The following is a 16,640-nucleotide window of genomic DNA, read 5'->3' on the forward strand; positions in this document are numbered from 1 at the left end:
TGTCATTGGCTACCCATGCTGGGTTCACGAGGTTTAAAAGTGACGGCGTCTAGTAGCCTATCAGCATTGACCATATCTAACCAGCTGCCACAGAGAACATATAACACACACAGACCCATTTGACCCAATTGTATAATAATGTGTTATAACCTAGGTGTAGGCAGAGCATCTGCGTCACTCTTCATTACTTCTTTATTCAAAATTCGTTAGCATATATGATAATAAAACACGAGGCGCACGTACTAAGAGCCCCTCCAGCAGAGCCCAATGACCTACATTCAAATTCGTGTCTAACCACCGAAAACATGGGCACTCGGGATTCCTATGTGGTGCCTTTACTTAGGACACCCACCACATTGTATTTGAGAAAGCTTTGCTGCTTGATATGTGTTCTCTCAAGTAATTGATGTTGACCCACATTCCCACCACGATTCATGCCAATTTCCGATGCTGTGATTCTAGGAAAAAACAAATCGCTTCTGAAGGCAGAACTTGATAGCGAGATGGAGGGAGCGGTAGCACGGTGAGCTCCGCCTCCTTCCCATGTGCTAGCCCCCTCTCCGCCCCCCTTTCTTATCGCAAGGCCTCATATATTTGCATATAATGTATGTCAGTAGGACACAAGGCTCGGCGGCTCACATGCCGCGCGCACATGCAACCGAGCTTTACTAGCCTCCCAAATGTTGAGAGTCCAACGGTTTCGCCTCCACTCTAGCTCTCCACCAATGAAAACGTGCGAACGAATAAAGGGCTAGAGGAGGATGGGGGGTGTAAAAGAGGTGGATGAGATACTCTATTAGAGCGTGACAGATGCAGTCAGAGAAAGAGAGAGTGTGAGTGTAATCCTTGGCATACAAAACAGAGGTTGAAGGGACAAAAAAAAATGGTCACATTTCTCAGACACCTGAAAACGTGCTGGTGTAGTGTGGGCGCGGTGTATTGCCTATTAATGAGTGGGTGTGCCTAAACTACTTTCACACTTTTGACTTTGGAGATGTTCATGGTGACTGACTGGCACTAAAGCCGAATGCTTGGGATTTCTTTTCAAATAATGCTTGTTATGTTACAGTGATAGTTTACTGTACACCACACGACATACGAACACCAAGCGAAGCAGGCTAGAGGCAGCAAGGCACTGAATTACACACCTTGGAGACGATTTGCAAACATTTCGTCAAACGATACCAGTTTAGGTTTTGCTGATCTTTAAATCAGTTTCGATTTTTTTTCCACACTTGACGGGTTTGATTGACCCCCAATGACCTGCGTACAGTCTCATTGCTCTTATTGGGATTCCCGCTCTATGCTTTCTTGGCGGTTCATGACTATTTCACCTATATCAACGAAACTCCCCATTGACGCAAAGAGACAAACCAACATTGAATAATTCCAATACTGTTTAGAATCAACCAAATACCGGAAAAAATGGACAACAGCCCTGGTGAGTTCCATTTCCAAGTTATAACCAATCAATGCTATTGTCAGTTGTAGGCTAAAACATAAATGTATTTGCGAATACACTACTTGTAAATTAACACTACTGAGTAAATGTAATGTGTACTGTTTAGGTATATTCCTTCACTGTGTTTGGTACACGTACCGTGCGTAGTGGTAATGAGTTCATTGATAATGTCATGATCATGTATTGCCCGAGGCTTTTTTGTATTCCCCCCAACCCTACCACCACTTCGGCAGATAATATGTCTTCTATTGCTACTAATAGCTATTTTCGCTCACATAAACAGTATATGTAGTTAACTAATTATACATACATTCGTAATTTCCTTTTTCTGCAAGGGATGGATTTTTACCCACAGCGGCCAATCCACCATTCATTCTGTTTTTAACTCCAACCATCCGATGTCCACAGATTAACCCATCTTTTTATAATACCATTTTTGCTATGTCCTTTTGCAATACATCCCTCCATTTTAAGTGAAATGCTACTTCGGTGAGGTATTGGACATATACTATTTCGCGTATTTACTTTCTATCATGTAATAAGTAATGTTTTAGGTTACCTATTTTTAAAATGTTTATATTGTAGTATACATTGGAGATAAGAAGATAGAAACTATCTGGAATTGCGATTCCTATCCCATATGGCACAACTTTACATGAACACTGATAATGCTCGGTGCCTGCAATTAACGCGGTTTTGTTAACTATATCTCAAAACTGGCTTTTGTATAATTTTGCTGCTATTTTGTCAAAGATAGATGGGCTAAATCTACATTTTAATGCCAAGTGTGTTTTTGGGTGAAGGCTAATGTGAGTGATGCTTATGGTTTGGAGGGAGTGGGTTGTCGTATGGCATGCCACAATCTTTGCTATTTTGCGGCGACTGAGCTGACTGCTACTTCCCGATTCCCTACATGTAAATAACAAATTGACGTTCAGTACCGGTCCCACTTTACACGCTCGGTCAGTCCCTGGTGCCTGCACGTGCTGGTCGGCACTTCATGTGACTATTCCATTATTGATTTAGTGTTAGCTCCTTTTACATAATAGCAATTTTATGGATTGCCTTTGCTTGGAGAGTTGAGAATTGTTGGCGTAATTGAATCAAACGTGATTACAAGGGGAAAACGAAACCGTTCCAAATCCTTTCATCAGCAGCACTACTCCAGAAAGGCATTTTCAGAACTTCTCAAGCTACCTGACTGGTGTCTCCCCAAGCTTGTTCAGTGCTGCTGGGCATCATAACTTTTTTCTCTCTCAATGGTGTGTCAAGGACCTATCACGCCAATTCCATAGACATGAGAGACAAAACCATTTTTAAAAGAGCTGGTCCTGACATGAAGGCCACATTTGAACAGTTAACAGCTATTCAAGCCAGGTCTAAATTGAGTAGGTGGTGAATTGGTCATAAAAACTGTTTTATTATGAAATATTGTCTTCCCTGATCTACTGCAGGCACCAGCAGAGCTACAGTCAAAACATTTTTACCAATATAAAATGTACAATATAACAAAATACACAAAATACAAGATATGGAATACAAAAAGTAGTAATTTAGATATGAATTACCCAAAATGTATTTCAATATATGCATATGTTTGGGTGCCAAACATATCCTATCAGTTAGTGGGTCATTAGCATCAGTGGAATGATGACCACTAGCCAACTCTCAGTAATGGGGAGTGTTCAACCTTTATTTCAACTGATATGTTGACCAAGTTGGCCTCCATAGTCCATGAATTCATAGCAGTGAATGAATCTCCATGGCAGGTCACAATATGGGAGTGGTTCCCTTATAAAGGGAAACCCTGTAAGCCTACGAGGTGACACAATTTACCACTCAATATTCTAAAGTTAAAGATATTCAAATTGCGTTAATTCAATAGATAATTGCCTTTTGAGTCAGTTTCCATTAATAATATAGGTAATTACCATAACGGTCATGTTATGACACATTTGAGGCTGGAATAACTCAATTGCCAAATATATTTCCACGAAGACAGCAGGGAATGTGACAGTGGCATTGATATTGAATGACCTAGTCCCCTATTTACAGCCATGTTCTCAAGTCTAATAAATATCTTAGCTATTATTTGCATGGCAACAGTCTGATAATGGTCGGCATCATGCGCCTGATTTACCCGAGTTCCCACCTTGCCTGTCTAGAGCCGACTTCACGTGCATAAACCTCAGCATCCACGTGCAGCGCGTGATTCCCACCCTCGCCTACATATTTTTAATCTCCCTTGCGCTCTCCCCTCGCTCACTCACAGCCTTTCCGGGAACTCCTACTCACAGCCTTTCCGGGAACTCTGTTTTGCTGCTGCCAGAATTTGGTCAGTGGGTCAGAACGTTTTAGTACCCTATCCACTAGTTTAATGTTAAATTTCTTTACGCCGATATATTTTAATTTGGAAAGACAACTGAATAGTTTGATATACAGTATATTCAATATAGTGGATATTGTGATACTTTTGTAATACATGGTAGCAATACACAAAATGTCACATGTTGAGAATACATTGTAGTGATGGTTCACTCACCGATATCACAAATTACCCTGACAAGTAGCAAATTCAAATTGTCTAAATTCAGGTTGGAGGGTAGGCTGGCCTATATTTATAATATAGTTTATATGGTGGATCAAAATACACTGTTTTCTATGTCATAACGTTTCTATAGGCTTCTACTCCAAGATACACTAATTGTTATATTGCCCCACTTCTTCTGCCAATAAATGCAAAGACTGCTATTCTGTCAATCATCAGAGCCGGATGGGAAGTTAATATGAGTAACTGGACAATATATATATATATTTTTATATTTAACCATTATTTAACTAGGCAAGTCAGTTAAAAACGAATTCTTATTTACAATGACGGCCTACACCGGCCAAACCCAGACGAACCTGGGCCAATTGTGCTCCGCCTTATGGGACTCCCAATCACGGCCAGTTGTGATTGCCTGGATGTATCATTATTAATCTACTGGTATTCAATGTAATTGTGTGTATAACCAGTGGTTCACCCCAGTCTTATTCACTGTAATTTATTTATAGATTTACCATGTCAATGTAACACACCAAACACTTACAAATGGCGAGGTTGAGATGATAGATTAGGCCAATGAGATGATAGGTTAGACAAGGAGGCAGTGTCTGGGATGTCTGGAGGGAAAGAAGAAGGGAGGGAGTGAGTAAGGGTCACCAAGAGAGAGAGGGGAAAGGAGGACACGTTCCTGAGCACTCCCTCCAGCCAACCGACTATCAGATTAGCTCACCACGAGTCTCCTCACCCGACATGAGCCATGGACGTTTATCTGACTTCCAACGAAGCAGTGGAGTTAAAGCTGACCTCAACCTTAGTGACAGAGTACAGCGGTTTCACAACAGCAGTGGTTATATTACCATTATAGCTGTGTGACTATAGTACAGGGGTGAAGGTGAGAACTCAGAAGCCTGATTGTCAGATGTGATATGGGCTTGCCTTTCAATAAACTAAACCGATAGTCACTATATTAACATGTTAGAAATTACAGGATTACAATATTATTAATGAGCTATTTGGTCTTCATTGATATGCATTTCAGTCCAAGCTGAGTTTTTTTCCACCTGTCTCAAGACTCACGGCCAAGTATGCACACACGTCACCTGGCTGTCTCCCTTCTTTTCTATGCCCTAAGTGTGGGTGGGACCTCCATTAAAGGGGGAGGGAATAAGGAGGGGTTAGTTACTGTCTATGTTTATCCTAGCTCTGAGTCATACAGCCCTTCCCCACCTGTGTCATAGCATAGTGCTCCAGGGAGGGGCCTTTCCTCGAGCCACCTGGCCAGGCTCAGGTTTCTGGTGAATTATGCTGTCTCTGCCATAGAGAAGGTCAGGGGTCAGGTCCCCCTCACTGGGCTGCCACTTGACAATGTAAACCAAACCAACAGCTCAGGACTATATGAGTGTGTGTCAATAGAGGGGGTGGGGGTGGATTTAAAGTCCGACATTTCAGGTAGAGGGGAAGCTCTGCCTCACGCAAACAGTGAAGCCCCAGCAGTTATCACAGTCGGTGTTGGCACATGCTGGCAGAGGAATTATAGTCAGGCACACTCACTTTAACCTAAACAGAATATCCCAGCCAGCAGCACTTGTCTCCTCCAGCCGAGAGAGAAACACGGCTATTGTTTCAGATAGCACAATGATGAGTTTGACCTGTATTGAAAACATGTAATGCTGACTGAAATTATATTAAAACCGCTTGAGGGGGGGGGGGGGGGGGTTCGGTGACTCAGTGGAATGCAATACATGCACAGTAGCCTGTCCTCTCTCTTTCAAACGGAAACCCTCTCTCTTTCAACCGTGAGCTCTCAGCAGCCTGTTATTGTACTGCGACTGTTGTCTACACGGGACTGCGGAAAGCGCCTTGTGTGTCAGGAGTCCATGTGAGTCGGCGGTCGTGTGGCAGGCAGTTTGAGCAAGCTCCGGGCGCATGAACAGGGAAAAGCGAGGCTTGCTGTTAGCGCGAGGAGGCAGCTGGCTGGCTGGCTGAACGTACACGTGAGGGGCTGTCGCTCTTCTCGTACACAGAACACAATCTTTACAGGGAGGGAGGGGTAGAGAGATGGGGAGAGGGAGTGAGGGAGTTATGAGCCATTTCCGAGTTTACGTACCGAACTTGCTTTGGAACGTTCTAGAACTTTTGAGTGGGCGCGGTACGGTACAATTTATATAGCCTAGATTTTTTTCTTACAAAATCGGGAAATGTTTTAAATACTTTTTACATTATTTTGTTTTTGTATATATTCAAGGTCTCACATCAAACATAGAATTAGTCAAAGCTAAAATGATAATGCTTTTTTGAAATCTTATAAATCCACATTTTGGAAAAAGACTATTGACAAAGATCTGGTTGGCCCCGAGGCTAGACTTGACCTCATTTTCCCGACACATTCTGACCTTCTATTACCTTTTACCAGCTTCTCTGAGACTGATTGTGGTTTAAATATCGACCTCGGGCAGGAGGTGTGTTCATGTTAGGTAACCCAGCCAAGTGCCTATTGCTCAACACTTATCTGTTAGTTGACCTACCTACCTTCGACACAGATATGAATCTAGATATCTTTGCACAGCTAGTTTGCTGACAGCATAGCCTAATGTCTGCTTCCTTGTGACATGGAAACACTAACTGCCCTCCCTCTCTCTCCTCTCATCTTTGCACTCCAGGTGGTGTGATACTGTATGCTGGATCATCTGGTAGTGCCAGCCCCAGCCCTGGCAGCCCCTCCAGCGGGTACCAGACCCAGTCCCCCCGGTCCTCCCACTCCCAACCCTCATCTCCTGAGCCTGTCTCGTTCCCCGAGATCGGCCCTCTGAAGAGAGAAAGAGGGGAGAACAGGGGTGGGCCCTCGCCCAAACTAGTCTTCCAGTTCCCTGAAGCCAATGCCACTACAGCCGCTACATCCTCTGGAAACACCTACGCCCACCCTATGGTGGCCAAGAGGCCCTGCAGTTTCACTGGCACCTTCACCAGTAAGTACCGCTTCTACTGGCTTTCTTTCTTCTTATATTTTTCTATTGTAATGTCTAACCAATCATTCCTATTTCTGTCTACCTCACAGAGGCAGGAGGCATGGTGCTCCTGTGTAAGGTGTGTGGGGACATCGCTTCTGGCTTCCATTACGGCGTTCACGCCTGTGAAGGCTGCAAGGGTTTCTTCCGGCGCAGCATCCAGCAGAACATCCACTACAAGATGTGTGTGAAGAACGAGAGCTGCCTGATCATGCGCATGAACCGCAACCGCTGCCAGCACTGCCGCTTCAAGAAGTGTCTCTACGTGGGCATGTCCAGAGATGGTAAGAGAACATTCTATCTTCCTCTCCCTCTTTTTCTCTCCTCTGGCCCATAGTTTCTGATTGATGACAGAAGCAGTTGGGGAGTCCCAGTAGTCATCAGTCATGAGGAAAACTGTGGCAAATACGGTTTATTTCTGGAAATTAGGCCACAGGCCGCTTCATTACCCTCCATGTTAGGTTGAATGTGTTTGCACATCTATTAGAAGTATGACCACAAAGTCTATAACATACAGGCTTTTAATAGGTCATGTTCTAATCGTAAACTATTCAAATTTTATTGGAGGATAGTACAGTTGGTACAGTTAGAGGCTCAGCTCCATCCCTCTCCTGTATGACATCATTTCCCTACAGGCCACCATACCCTCCAGAGGTATCTATAAACTAGGTGATAATAAATCATCTTCTTTTCTGGAGCAAACCTTCGAGGTGACCTATAAAAGGAAAATGCTATAGAGGAGGAAAACGATCCACCATTGCACCAATTACCCAACAAAGCTCAAAGCATAGGTTTGGCCTTTTCGCTCTATATGTTATTTTAATACTTGTGTTATTTGAAGATTTATTTTAGGAATGCAAGGCATTTATATTTAAAATGGCATTTGATGTCACGTACCTACCCCCTTTTTCCCTTTTCCATCTTTTTACCCTTCACTCTCATTCAATCATCCTCTAATTCCCTCACCCTTTCACATTCCCTCTCGCCCATGAGACTCTCTTTCGCCCTTTCATTACCACGTCACCCCTTTACTCATACCCTATTACCCTCTCACTTTTTCCACTCCTCCACTTTGACCACTCCTCCCTCACTGTCACTCACAATGACAACGTTTACTCTAGCTGACCCAAGAACCTACTTTGTGTTTCTTAACAGGGACACAGAGGAAGGAGCTAGAGAGCAAGAGTCAGCGAGGGGCGAGGTAGAAAGAGGAAGAGAGAGATCAGGGGGAAGGGGTGTAGCATACAGTAGCAGACTATAAATAGGTTTGCTAGAGGACGTGCGCTATGGAGAGGGGGATGGAAGGACTGGAGAGATGAAGAGGAGAGGGGGGGGGGGGGGGGGGGTGGTAAACCATGTATTTTCATGGTCGATTGAAACAGACTGGTTATAGAGAGAGGAGAAAAGCTCCCCCAGCTTTCTTTACCCTGTAGGAGTAGTCAGTAATAATACAACACAGAGATTGCATTCCCAATCAGTGTCAGGGAGTAAAGGTTGAATTAGACTGATAAGTAATAGGCTACTGCTATACCAGCTCCAGTCACTGCCATCTGTATTATCCATTCATTGGCTAACGTATTTTCCCCATGTCCTCCTCCTCAGCTGTGCGTTTTGGGCGTATCCCAAAGCGTGAGAAGCAGAGGCTATTGGACGAGATGCAGAGCTACATGAATAGCCTCAACGAATCAGCATCCATGGAGATTGATTCCTCCCCTTCTTCCTCTGAGGCCCCGGCCAGCCCAGAACCTGGCGAGTCCATTTCCACTGCCTACCGCAACATCTTTGCCCAAGAGGATGTGAAGCCAGTAATCAAGATGGTCGTCAACAGCAACAACATCCGCAACAATCCAGCACATGATTCTGGCTACGCTCACCCCGCACCCCAAACCCACTCCCATTCCAACCCCTCTCAGGGGTACCAGTCACATCCCACACAAAGCTACCAGACCCCCCCTCGCTACCCACGCAACAACAATGTTGACAACGCCCAATATACCTACCAACCATCATCCAATCAGAGTCAATGCCCAATGTCCAATGGCAGCCAGTCCGCTCAGACCTTCCAAGCCAATCACAACAACTTTTCAGCCGGCGAGTCTCTAAACCAGACTACATGCCCCTGGAAGTTGAGTGGAGGGGCCAAAGTTCTGGTGAGTCTCATTCAATCTCAGTATATGTACTATATGTACAATGCATGGGTCATAGAGCCATTCTAACCCTCTCCCTCTTTCTCAGGCATGTCCCCTGAACGCATGTCCCGTGGCCCCCCGTGACCGATCCAGCCAGCAGATCTGGGACGCCTTTTCCCAGTGCTTCACGCCGGCCGTCAAGGAGGTGGTGGAGTTTGCCAAGAGCATCCCCGGGTTCCAGAGTCTCAGCCAGCATGACCAGGTCATGCTGCTTAAGGCCGGCACCTTCCAGGTGCTGATGGTCAGGTTCTGCTCACTGTTCGACCCCAAGGAGAAGACGGTGACCTTCCTGAACGGCCAGACATACCCCCTGACATCCCTGCGGGCGCTGGGTATGGGCTCTCTGCTGGACGCCATGTTTGAGTTTAGTGAGAAGCTGGGATCTCTGGGCCTGGAGCCCGACGAGATGGCCCTCTTCATGGCTGTGGTGCTAGTGTCTGCCGGTAAGAGACTCATAAGAAACACACGCTTCTCTAAATCTTTTTAAAAAATCACAGATGTTTAGATTTTTCACCATGTATATAACATTGTCTCCTCTCTCAGATTGTTCAGGTGTGGCTGATGTAGTTGCAGTGGAGCAGCTTCAGGAGAGTCTGATCAAAGCCCTGCGCTCGCTCATCACCCGCCGCTGCCCCGACGACAGCACCCTCTTCCCCAAGCTGCTGCTGCGCCTGCCCGACCTGCGCACCCTCAACAACATGCACTCCGACAAGCTGCTGGCCTTTAGCATCGACCCCTAAGGGCCTGAAGGAACCACAGCCCGCAGGGGCACCCACTGACTACCGGACCCCCGAAAGGGGCAGTCCTCTTGGTGAACACCCTCATGACTCCTTCACTCCAGCCATAAGCCAGCAGCCGGTCATCCTCAGGCTCTCTTCAATGGGCTGTGTGTGCTGGAGCTAGGACTGGGGCAGAAGCAGGGTTGGACAGGGTGAATGAGTGGACTGAGAGGCATCTCAGAGAAAAATGGATAATAGGAGGGAGTCTCTTGAACTATGACCTCATGAACAATACTCACAGCTGGTAGAATCTCTCATAGACGTATAATCTGCCTAACAAGTTGGTGTGCTGGGAGTTAGACAGCAAATCCTCATCTTAGTCCAACTTAACTCCCATAGTTGAAGGACGAGAGTCTACAAATCCTCCATTACCCATATTTCCCAATGATAGTGACAGTGACTGAAGACCAAAAGACGGTTCCATTCCTCCTCTCTCATTTCGCGCATCACTATGTCCTCCTGTCCTGCCACAGACAGACAGAAAACCAGCAAGAAGGAAGCACACCCTTTTCACAAGAGAAAGGGACATTTTCTTTCTACACATTCAAACACAGCACTTTCCATACATCAACAAGCCCATATGACAGAGCAATAGCAATGTATAACACACTATTAGATCCCTAACTGACTGTGTATGCACTGTTAAAACAGCCTAAGATATTTTCAAAATCACGTCATGAATCTTTTTGGAAATCCAATATTTGGGATTTGATGAGAAAATGTATTATTTACATTTGTAAGAATTGAGAGTATGAAGCATTATATTTGAATACTGTAATCAGGGAGACATTTGGTCATTTTAGACCTAATTTGTCGGGTTATATGTATTAAGGTATTCTATTGTTGAACATATTGTACATAATATTTGTGACTGGTTCCTACTTCATTTGAGTTGATTGCTGTATGATGTTAGCACTATTGAAGACACAAAGCGGGGGTGCTATGTTTGAGAGGTGCACGATTGTGTGTGTGTGGGGGGGGGGTGCAAGGTATGCATCTACTGTATGGGGCCAGTGGTCTTCCTGTCATGAACTGATCCTTACAACCCCCAACACTCATCCTTACTGATGGAACCGGTGCACCAACCGTGTAAAATAAAAAACTGTTTGATTTGAACCTACATTATTGAAATATAACTATTGTTGATTGATTGATGCATTACCTTGTGTATATTTTGTAAATGTTTCATGGTTAAACTTCTTCCATAGAGAACCAATATTAAATGAGATGGTATACTGTACTTCTTGTGTATGACTCTTCACTCGTTTCTGTGTGTTATTGACTTACATAAAAGCCACTAACACTATTAACCATACCCAACATACCACGCTGCACAACAGAGGCAAAGCAGTAACCTAGCAAAGTATAGGCACACAGTTCACAGGTTAACATGAACTCATCCTCGCAGAGCAGATATAACAAAGAACCATGCAGGGACAGAATGATTAGGATGCGAACTGTGTCAAATATATTTGATAGAAAATAATGTGGGTAAATGTGTCAAGTGTGTGTTTCTACATCTTACGTTGCTTACTTTTTGTAGTTTTAGGCTGTTTCTGTACAGCACTTTGTGACATCTGCTGATGTAAAAAGGGCTTCATAAATACATTTGATTGATTGATTGTCTGAACACCACTTGTCGCAGAGCTAGATACAGATGAGAGTTGGGACGTGTCCACGCAGAGCTAGATACAGATAAGAGTTGGGACGTGTCCACGCAGAGGTAGGTACAGATGAGAGTTGGGACGTGTCCACGCAGAGCTAGATACAGATGAGAGTTGGGACGTGTCCACGCAGAGCTAGATACAGATGAGAGTTGGGACGTGTCCACGCAGAGCTAGATACAGATGAGAGTTGGGACGTGTCCACGCAGAGGTAGGTACAGATGAGAGTTGAGATGTGTCCACAGTGCATCTGAAATCTGTACTTTTCTGGAGATTAAGAAAATAATGATAATGATAGAAAGTGTCCATGCATGTGTGTGTGTCCTTGTGAAGGTAAAAATATAACGACCAGAGCAAGATACAGAGGGCATTCAGAGGGCATCTAACATCTGGAGGGCCCACACACACACCCCCAGCACCCTTGTAGCCATGACCCTGGGGAAAGATTATCTATTATATTGACAAGATAGTCGACTCTAACAATGGAAATACAGTACATATCATCAAATATGGAATGCATGCGGAAAAAGGCGAGATCAGATAGGAGCATTCCAGCCAATGAGAGGGCAGATACACGTGTGAACAACAGGGCCTCGTTCAGTACATTTTTACGTTCTGGAACATTCAATTGAAGGGAAACGGTGCTGTACCGAACAGTTGAAAAACTGTGAGGGGTTGGGTAACGCTGTCAAGCATGGCCACTGCCATTTAAATACATTTGTCATTGGTTCAAGATATAAAGTTGCTAAAGTGCTACCTGTGTCCACTTATATCAGTGCATTCATAACAACCAAACCATTGCGAAACTTCTATTTGATCAAATAAGCCTCATGTAGCAAATGAGCAATTCCATTATAAGTTCTCTCTCATTGAACTCCATACAAAAATTCCTCATTTCGTGGTCTTATTTTCGTGGACAGATTTTGGGCAGATCAAATCCTCTCGCTTCAACTCTTCCTCTCTGCCTAGGTAGGAAATAATCAAGGTAACCAGTCACGTGTCTATGAGTTTTATATCCGTGCCCTGTCCCCTAAATTAGGGCATTCACATCAGACAGATGTGAATTAAAGTTCTTTAATAGCAGTTTTATGTTTGAAAATGTTTACTGGCCAGCTGCGAGTGAAGCTAAATATTCACTTTGCCCCCAGATTGACGGCATCTTTAAATTATTTTACACTCAAATACTGTAGTTTGTCAAGGGAGCCAAAACCTCCCAAGTGTTTTTCAGCTATGAGAGCAGATTTGGAAGGTATAAATAGAACCAACCTTTGGGAACATTGGGAACATAATGAAGGGTACATTTGTGTAGAACACTGCTCTGTCTGGAACACACAGTAGGCCGGCTAAAACAGATCTTCATGCGCCACCTACAGGACAGTTACAGCTAAAGCGTTAACTAGTGCGTCACAGACTATATATAACATGAGAAGAATGAAGAAAAAAAATAATGTCATTAAGAACATACGTTTATAAAGTCAGAAAAATAAGACTCGCTAAACTTGTGGAGTATATCGTCGGTGAACCAAATTAACCAAATGTCCGAATTGTTAACAGTTAACTGGTTGTTGTTATACGCGTGCCCGCCTTCAACGAATTAGTAAATCGGACATTTCAGTTCCCTTCTTCCGACTAGTACTTGAACAGGGATTTACAGTGCTATTCTTACGTGTGGATAAAGAACCATACAGCAGAGTAGGACACCATAACTTTACAGATAGTACACTATCACCATCTAGTGTTCATAATGACAGTGTTGCTGACTCGTATGGCGTAAGATTGCCACTGGGTGCTGATATATGGTCAGTTTTGTGTTTTCCCCCCTAATGATTAAGGGTAGACCTTAAGGAAGGTAAACTGGTCCTAGATCGGTGCCTAAGTACAATTTAAGCAACATCTCTATCTAATGGTTCTGGACTCTTGATTCCATAGGCTGAAACTAAGCTGTCAAGACAATACATGTAGTTTTACAGTTGACAAGCTTTACACTGTTGAAATTAGTTTATCAGTCTTTATTTATTTAAGCAGGATTGCTACAAAACCAACTAGCCATCTAGCACAGGGATAAGCCTGTTCTCGCTATGTCTAGGTGTTTTAGGCTTGACTAACTGTGCTATAACCTGTCTAAATGATAGCTTACTTACCAGCAGCTACAGACTGTACACCACATAATGTAATATACCCAAAACATTTTGGTATCCATTACTGGACGTTGCAGGTTGCCTATGCAAAACTTCGCCATAGATCAGGGATCATCAGTTAGATTCAGCTGCAGGAGGATTTTTACTTGAGCCGGATGATCAGGGGGCCAGAACATAATTACTAATTATTTGTAGACTGCAAATTGACAGCAAGAAACAGCTCTAATATTTGACTAAAACAGTCATTTCAAACCTTGCTTACATTTGTATATGATCACATATATATCTATATTATGTGTGGGTTTACTTTGGAACATATTTCCAAAATGTAACAAACTTAGAGCTGAGTTGCTGGTGTTTTTACAATTCTGTTCAGCCTCCTGAGGGAGAAGAGGTGTTGTCGTGCGTTTTTCACGAGTGTGTTGGTGTGTTTGGACCATGATAGATACTTAGTGATGTGGACATCAAGAAACTTGAAGCTCTTGACCCGTTTCACTACAGCCTCATCAATGTGAATGGGGGTGTGCTCAGCCCTCTGTTTCCTGTAGTCCACGATCAGCTCCTTGCTGACGTTGAGGAAGAGGTTGTTGTCCTGGCACCACACTGCCAGGTCTCTGACCTCCTCCCTATAGGCTGTCTCATTGTTGTCAGTGATCAGCCCTATCACCGTCGAGTCGTCGGCAAACTTAATGACAGTCCCTTTCTAATCCATGATAATTTGCAAGTCCTGCCACATCCGACGAGCATCAGAGCTGGCGTAGTAGGATTCGATCTTAGTCCTGTATTGATGCTTGGCCTGTTTGATGGTTCGTCAGAGAGTGTAGCGGGATTTCTTATAAGTGTCCGGGTTAGTGTCCCGCTCAATGAAATCAGCAGCTCTAGCCTTTAGCTCAGTGCGGATGTTGCCTGTAATCCATGGCTTCTGGTTGGGATATGTATTTACGTTCACTGCGGGGATGACGTCGTCGATGTACTTATCAATGAAGCCGGTGACTGATGTGGTAAACTCCTTAATGTCATCGGATGAGTCCCGGAACATATTCCAGTCTGTGCTAGCGAAAGAGTCCCGCAGCTTGTCATCAGCTTCATCTGACCACTTCCATATTGAGCTTGTCACTGGCAATTCCTGTTTGAGTTTTTGCTTGTAAGCAGGAATCAGGAGGATAGAGTTATGGACAGATTTGCCAAACGAATCTGGTATTTGGCGATACTATCTTCGCTCTCGATTTCTCGGCCAAACGTATCTTCTAAAATCTCCTCGTCCAGTTGCAGGTGGTTTGTTTGAATTTAGAAAATGCTCCGTTATTAATAGAAATCACATTTTTTTCTACATGAGGTAATCCAACAATGTGTACGACATAATGACACTGACCTGGGATGGGGAGTGTGCCAAGGAAGCACCTGGTGTTGGCGGCGAGTAGTGAGGATGCGTTGATGGAGGATATGGAGAGAGGGTTGGAGAAGCAACGGCTGTGCTGGAATGCGTGGAATATGGATGATAGTTCTCATGACATGATATGGGTCGGGAGGATGAGTGTCAAGGACCTGAATGGTCTGTGGTGGAAAGTAATAGGAAAAACAGAGACCATGCTACTGAAAGCAGTTTAGCTTTTAGCGAAGAGAGTGTGAAGAGGGTGAAGGTAGGGAACAAGAGTAATGATGTGTCAGAGTGGAAAGTTGTGATGATGTTTGATTAACCAATGCCGTAAAGAAAGAGATAGGTGAAGTTAAACTAGCCCGGTTCATTGGAAATGGTAGACTGTTAATATTCTGTGCTAGCTGTGCTCAGCAAGGGAAGTAGATCATGTTCCTGGAGCTTGTGCTAAAGTTAAAGGGAGTCATGTCTGCGGTCCCACTGTCTATGTCCATAGATGATATTAAAGAACATGTGAAGGGAGGTATAGTGATTGAGGTGAAAGGTTGATCTGCAGGAAAGAGGGATGAAGAAATGAAAGCTTATCAGTGGTTCTTAGGTTTGAGAAGGTTTTGCCTGAAAAAGTACAGATCGGATTAATTATTTTCAATGTCAGAGAATTTGTCCCATCCCCATTGCGGTGTTTTAAATCCCGAAGAATGGGACATGCAGCTGCTCAGTGTAAAGGAAAGAAAATATGTGCCAAGTGTGGAGGGGAACATGATTATGGTGACTGTGGGAACAATGTGAAGGCTACATGTTGTAATTGTGGGGGGGGGGGGGTTCTACAAGTCCTGACATGGTTTTGACATCTGTTCAGAAATCTTGCTTCCATAAATATGCTGTGTGAAGGGACACTTTGATAGTAAATCAAATTGACTTCACAGCTTTCACTAAAATGGTTATCAACATGACTTGCCGGGTGCAGGATTATTGTGGTTGTCGACATGATTTTTGAAATGCTGAATAATCCTAAGGCCTAAGGATGGAGTGTCTCAGCATGATGGAAGGATTTTAATTTTTTAAAATTTTATTTAGCCTTTATTTAACTAGGCAAGTCAGTTAAGAACAAACTCTTATTTACAATGACGGCCTACCCCGGCCAAATCTGTGATGTCCTATGGGACTCCCAATCACAGATGGGGGAGGGTTTGTTAGAAATTAGTAGGGATTTATTTGTTTATTTATTTTTCTTAGTAGTACAGAATTAGGTAACCATTATTGATTGCACACTCCAGAACAATAGGTGGCGGCATGCACTTTAAACATTACCCTTGAAGGTCTCCTGCACGGAAATAGTTGGAGCGAATGGACCTGAGGAAGCTATGACAGTGGACGCCCAGCAGCCAGTTGAGATTCAGAATGTCGTTCTCCAGTTGAAGGATACACATACATTGATAGTGAAGGTGGATGCAACGTTTTTGAGTATTCAGGAATAAAC

General features: G+C 43.9%; 1 protein-coding gene across 1 annotated transcript; it reads left to right on the top strand.

The window, feature by feature from the left end:
* The first annotated feature begins 615 nt into the window (after positions 1-615).
* Positions 616-11,223, top strand: LOC139371017 (nuclear receptor subfamily 1 group D member 1-like). The gene is made up of 6 exons (XM_071111035.1): positions 616-1,441; positions 6,671-6,976; positions 7,066-7,299; positions 8,618-9,165; positions 9,251-9,647; positions 9,748-11,223. Exons 1-6 carry the CDS (start codon positions 1,426-1,428, stop codon positions 9,942-9,944), a joined length of 1,698 nt encoding a protein of 565 aa, XP_070967136.1. The 5' UTR covers positions 616-1,425; the 3' UTR covers positions 9,945-11,223.
* The last annotated feature ends 5,417 nt before the right edge of the window (positions 11,224-16,640 follow it).

This window comes from Oncorhynchus clarkii, chromosome 17 (genome assembly GCF_045791955.1).
Source record: "Oncorhynchus clarkii lewisi isolate Uvic-CL-2024 chromosome 17, UVic_Ocla_1.0, whole genome shotgun sequence".
Lineage (NCBI taxonomy): Eukaryota > Metazoa > Chordata > Actinopteri > Salmoniformes > Salmonidae > Oncorhynchus > Oncorhynchus clarkii.